The sequence below is a fragment of the Micromesistius poutassou genome, assembly GCF_964030765.1.
Source record: "Micromesistius poutassou genome assembly, chromosome: 6".
In the NCBI taxonomy this organism is placed as follows: domain Eukaryota; kingdom Metazoa; phylum Chordata; class Actinopteri; order Gadiformes; family Gadidae; genus Micromesistius; species Micromesistius poutassou.
Window position 1 is genome coordinate 5754187 of NC_140276.1, and position 6367 is coordinate 5760553.

The window sequence follows — 6367 nt, forward strand, 5'->3', positions numbered from 1 at the left end:
AACACATTAATGTTTGAGGGGGACTGCCAAACGAACCGGTATTGTAGGGGCGCCGAATTTGGTTGCCTGATGCGAGCATGGATGTATTCGCAAATTTCGCACAGTAAGGCCTATTACGCATTTGCGATAACATCAATGCATTCAATAGGACATGGGTAACAAGTCATTTCATCCAGCCATGATAACAGGGTCACGGTAATCGCCATTTTTGTTGCACATCCAGAAGCCCACTCACTCCCTCCCTCCCCCACGCAAGTGTCTCCACTGCGTTGACGGGAGTAGGGCTTTCATCACTTCAATGTGGAGCAACCGCCTCGGTGCTGGCGGGACATAGCCTATATGAAGATGGCTTCACCGAGGACAATAACCATTGTGGCCCTTTCTTTTGCTCTGGGTCTATTTTTTGTGTTTATGGGAACCATTAAACTCACCCCGAGGTTAAGCAAAGATGCATACAGTGAAATGGTAAGTGATGTGTTGCAACTAGCATTTGGGGGGTAGGAAAGGCCATTGTCCTGTGCTGGGTATGACAATCAGCGGCCGTCTACTGCTTGAATAATGGACTGTTAGCTGACCTACATTGTGTATAAGATTCCGATCAGAAAAATATTTTAGGTCGTTCTAATAAATACGATTTTGTCGGACAGAACATGCTGTACTGCAGCTTAGTCATAAACACTGCATGACCACATTTCCCATTTAAAATGGAATAAATGAGTCTTAAACATTCTAAACACATGCAACAAATAATCCTTGATATTCAAGCGAACGACCTAGAAGATAAATTATGAATGTCTTTATTGTTTAAGATTGGGTCTATGCGGGTGGGGGTGGGGGGAATTTTGGATTAAAAACGAGGTAAAAAAACAACAATACTATGTTATTGGGCTGATTTATCCTATTGGCACTATTGCATGGCTAACAGGTAACGGTTAATGATAGCATGGGGGGTTGCTGTTGATTCGTATGGTCTGTTGTTAAAATAGGTTAAACAGGCGACTATGGGCAATGGCGGCGCCATCCATTCATTCGAGCAGTTTCTGTGAAATGCACCTGCTGTTGTGAGCGTTGTGTTGAACTGACTGTGCGCGGTCACGTGAAGGGGGTTCATTTCTGACTAGGTCAGAATACTTCGATGCTGTTGACTGAGGCCAAACTGCTATCATTGTCAAATAAGCTATGCATGAAGCATTACTGGGTTTATTCCAGTTGTAGATAGTATGGAGACGTTGTGACATGTTTATTTAAACATGTCATGATGTCATACCATGCCAAACGACATGATAGGGTATTTTTTAATATCACTGGAGAGTTTCCAATCTAGGCTTTGTGGATTTGAAAGCATTACAATGGGGCATGTATTGCAATAAAAACAAAATGTGTCAATTCTCTGTCATCATCATTGCTGTTCTTCTTTTCAGAAAAGGGCGTATAAAAGCTATGCCAAGGCATTGCCTGGTTTAAAAAGGATCGGCATTAGCTCTGTGCTGCTTCGCAAGATCATCGGATCCCTGGAGGTCGGCTGTGGCGTGGTCCTGACCCTGGTTCCGGGCAAACCCAAGGATGTGGCCAACTTCTTGTTGCTGCTCGTGATGCTGGCAGTGCTCTTCTTCCATCAGCTGGTGGGAGACCCTCTGAAACGCTACGCCCACGCGTTAGTCTTTGGCATTCTGCTCACCTGTCGGCTCCTCATCGCTCGCCAGAGCGACGAGCGTCCAGAGAGGGAGGAGAGTCGAGAGGAACCACACATCAATGAGCAGGAAAAGAACAAGGTCAAGCAGTCTTAGTGCATCACTCTGACTTAGAGCAAATTTACAGGGAAGGAGGGAAGGTGGCAGTTGGCCTAATGCAGATTTTTTGAGGGGATGTCATGGTCACTCACAAGAATCTCACATTGCCCCTGGTCCTATCCGGCGGGCTGACAGATACATCACTGGTTACACACTCACCTACTCTTCTGCACTCTTATTGTGAAATCCACAACTCTTTTCCCATGTTGTCTAGTCATACCAATGGACAGTCATAACTGGAAAATGTAATGGAATTGTTTTACTGTCATGCAAAATCATCTCTTTTTTTTCTTGCGTATATTTATTTTACAATGGAGTGACTTGTTTTATTGTTTTATTTTCTAATCTGATATGTCTATTTGTGAATCATGTTCAGTTATAAATAATATATAGATTCAAACATTTGTTTAAGTATCCTTAACATTAATGATATAGGGAAAATATACAAATCAACCTTGTTTTAAAATATTCAACCATGTTTCATTTGGCATAATAATTAATAAACTTAATAACATGAAATTGAGCTTTTACATATTCTGACATATACATAAATTGAGAATGTACATTATTAGATTCAATATCATAACGTTGAACCTTCTTTTAGAAAGAAACATTTAATTTAATTAAAAAATTATTTAAAAGATATGCATCCCTATGCATGGATTATCCACGATGCATAGGCTGAAAATCGTATTATTACCCATTTCAATTTAAATATCCAATGCTGAGTTGCTATATGTACGACCGGAGGTGTGGTTTCTGGGACCTGTAAGTCTATATTTTCCTTACAGAGAATTGGATTTTGTCTTTGAAATGGTTATTGTTTTTTTGTACTATTAATTGTTAATCAAGTGTTATGTTTACATGTCACAGCTGTTTGATTTTGGTCTGAAAAGCATTCCTATTACAATTCTTCTTTGGGAATGAGGTCTGAGTTGAAAATGTGTTTCAACATCAACTCTTTATGTCAAATAAAATTGGCAAAATAAAAAACAAAACAAATAGAAGGAGAGACTGGCTATATGTGTTTTTATATATAATTAAAAAAAGTGCACCAAATAACATGGGAGTTTGTGATTCATGGTTTGGTATGTGAAATAGCATAACATACTGTAGCTTTGTGCCAATTAAAAAATGTGTAATTTAATTTAAAGGTATTTGGGTATTTAAAGTGCATATTGTCGATGTGTGCATGCACAAGGTTATAGTTTGGAACTACGTGTGTAAATGCCAGTAGACGCAGCTTGACTAGCGCATGACTACAACAACCAGCATGCCGCACGTTGTTTGCGGATGCAATGCCGTGTAGTGCGCAAGCGCACACCAAACGGTCGCGCGGAAGATTCAAGTTTGGTTTGAAAGAGCAAGGAGTGGGGCCGGCCGACTATGTTTTTATCTTAGCAATGTGACAATGGCAGCAACACTTATCCTACCTACACCACCGGATATAAATTCGTCGTCCTCATCAGATTCGTCGTCGTCTTCCAATCGAAGCATTAGTAGAAGTTTGCGGGTCGCAGAGAAAGCAATAAGAGAGAGCAAGGCGGAGGACCCGATTGTTGCTGCACTCAAGTACTTCTCAAAGGGTAGGCTGATGCTAACAACAAGCAGGAGACCGAGTTACACCCACTACATCTCCAATACATCTCATACTTTCACCTGTACACCTGTATTACTCTACGGATGTTAGTCTTTACACATTCAGGTCAGAAAAGTTGAGCTATCCGATATGAACGGGTACATCGCACACGCACACACAGACACACAGTACAGGAATCAGAATCAGAATCCTTTTATTTGTCATTGTACAGTGTACAACGAAATTGTAACAGCATCCAAGTATACACACACAACATATACATAGTAAAAAGTACAAGGCAGTAGTGCAATGTACGCATAAAAATATAAAATAGATCATATGTACAGTTTTTTTTTTTTAGCATTAGAGGAAAGACATATGAGAGATCAGTAGGTCCCGTTTACATAACCTTTTTCTTCTCTAGTTAAAGCAGGTACCCCAGTCCATGGAAATGATGAGTTGGAGAACAACCTTGTTACGGTGGAGAGAGTGGCATACAGCAAAGGGCTTTCGCCAGAAGCCATCTCTGTTATGTTGGAGTTTGCCATGAGCCTCCGAATGGGTAAATGCAGACTAACCGCTTTTTGACAATTTCAAGTCAATTGTATTTGTATAGCTCCTAATCACAGTTAAAGTCTTGAAGGGCTTTACAGGCTATATATTTATAAAACGCCCTAAACCTAGCCTCAAAAAGGGCAAGCAAAAAAATCCCAAGGAAAAAACCTTGAGAAGGATCGCAGATTGGGGTAGCCCTCCTTCCAGGGATGGTGAGGATGCATGGGTGCCACAATGGACATGCATACTATGATTACATTTAAATTACATTTAAAGTACAATGAAAATCGGCAGGCATTCAGTCCGATCACTTCTCTACAAATGGCATAAACATGAATTACATTACTTGGGTACACAATGTATGGTTAGCTTACATATTGAATCACAGCCACTGTATCTGAGCTTATCAACAAATTATGTTTACCAGGTGTGGTTAAGAACACTGTCCATCCTTATTAGCCCCCCAGTTTAAATAGTTCTTGGCTGTTGTACTGATTGTTGTTGTACACCCTTTCCGGAGTAGGAACGAGTCCATGTGTACGGGTGCTGAAGTGCCTCCTCCCTTCCACTGTGGTTCCACATCAAGCTGTTGTGCGTGCCGTGGTGTGGCTGTGTGTTGGAAAATTATCCATCTCCACACAGGTAAGAAACTAGTGTCAGACTCAGAATACAGGTTAATTAGGTGTTGTTGCTTTGTCATGTTTTGTTTTGTACGTTGTTATGTTAAGGAGACTTTGTATCTATCTATTAATACTTTTTTTCCAAACTAACAAAACCCTGTCGTCATATTATCTTATAGAATATATTTGTGACATATCAGTTGCCTGTGCAAGTAGAGTCAAAATAAGTCTTTAAGGTGATTTAAGCATGTTTCACACTCAAATAATATTCACACATTTGTTGCAGATATTCGGGGGAAATCTAACCGGGACAGCTCATGCAAAAAAGAAAAAAAAGCATGTTCTCTGTGAAAGAATTTGGGCTGCTCTTTGAATCATTTATGAATGACAAAGGGTTTTTTTCAACAATCTGGTTTTGACTTGACATTAGCTATGGCTTTGCTCTCCGCTTATTAAGATTACTGCTTCTGCTCAAATTGAGGCCTGTAGCTGAAGATTCTTCTTGAGTTCATACAACTTAAGAAATAACGGCAATGAAAGCAGTTGTTCATTTAAAATCGGAAATCGAAAAAGGTGTCATACAATCAGCAGAAATCGTCAGTTATACTTGATTATAACAACATTTATTAGCCGATTATCAAAATTGTTATTTATATATTTTCTATCGTTCTTTTATTGCATTTTTTTCAGGTTCTTTTCATCAAATGGATGCTGACTGTCTTTGACATGATTGATGCTAAAGATAATCTTCGTGCCATCTATGGCTTCCTCTTCAGCTTTGTAACTGAAGAAAATCTGGTAAGTGCAGTGGTGCTTTGGTCTTATTATATGTATTCTATTTAATGACAAACATTTCTGAGTATTTAAACTTGTATTTGTACGACTATATCTTACTTTAATAGTAAATTATACAATTAAAACATAATTTATCAAGACATGCTTTATAGTATTGATAAAAAAATAAAAAGCTACTAATTTGTCTGAGCTATGCTAATTCAAAGCTAAATTGAAGCTCTTGCTTCCCCGATTTCTTGAGGTAACTTAACAGTCTTTGGGTATAATTAATAAATGCAGTATCACCAACTTTCTGCCAATAAAACCTGAGGTCTCCATACCTTGGTTAGTTCTCACGTGGATGGGAACAAAACACTTTGGGGTAATGCCTTTTATAGCCAGTACGTGTCAGTATTTGCACTTATTTTGTATTAGATGACGAACAATATTTCATCATATTTTGTAACAATATCCATATATTTATTTTACTTTTCATGCCATGGTTTTTTGTTCAGATACCATATAGCAAATTTCCTCAACTTTTTATGGTACTGTGTTGCCGGAAGTTTCTTAATTGAGGCAACAAAAAAAACTAATTCTAACCATAGTTGGAGGAAAATGAAAGCCTTTCTGGATAGGTAGACGTAACCTCAACTGGTTCTAGCAAGGTAGCCTTTGTTGACTGAAGCAGGAGTTAATGATGAAATGCATTATGTTTCCAGTGTCCCTATATATGCCACCTGCTTTACCTGCTGACCAGAAAAGAATGTGGTAAGTAATGTCCGACTTTATATAATAGTTTACCACAAAATTCCCATAATTGGAAGTCCCTACTACTGTTCTATTATAGCTGTTATTTTTGCACCAGTATTCCTTGTTTTATCTAAGTTTAATTGAAATACATTATTGACCATAGTAGTTAAATATTTTAAACCACAGCAGTATGCAGAAATTAAATAAATTAGTTTCATTATTTTAACGTCTTCTTGGTCTCCGAATTAGCCCTCAACTGTTGACTGTTAAATTCTGTTTGCTGTTTACAGTGCGCC

General features: G+C 38.7%; 2 protein-coding genes across 2 annotated transcripts in view; both read left to right on the forward strand.

Annotated features, from left to right (window-relative positions):
• Nucleotides 1-339: 339 nt before the first annotated feature.
• On the forward strand, nt 340-1787 carry tmem35 (transmembrane protein 35; the record flags this gene model as incomplete). The annotated part of the gene is made up of 2 exons (XM_084469324.1): nt 340-465; nt 1422-1787. 2 exons carry the CDS (start codon nt 340-342, stop codon nt 1785-1787), a joined length of 492 nt encoding a protein of 163 aa, XP_084325450.1.
• A 1366-nt stretch (nt 1788-3153) lies between these two features.
• cenpi (centromere protein I) overlaps nt 3154-6367 on the forward strand; it is a 12835-nt gene continuing 9621 nt past the window's right edge. Inside the window, exons 1-6 of the mRNA XM_084469919.1 lie at nt 3154-3376; nt 3794-3931; nt 4448-4566; nt 5235-5342; nt 6041-6089; nt 6362-6367. The exon at nt 6362-6367 is cut by the window's right edge and continues 41 nt beyond it. Of these exons, the coding sequence (XP_084326045.1) occupies nt 3202-3376; nt 3794-3931; nt 4448-4566; nt 5235-5342; nt 6041-6089; nt 6362-6367 (595 nt within the window). The 5' untranslated portion in view covers nt 3154-3201. The remainder of the gene's footprint in view (nt 3377-3793; nt 3932-4447; nt 4567-5234; nt 5343-6040; nt 6090-6361) is intronic.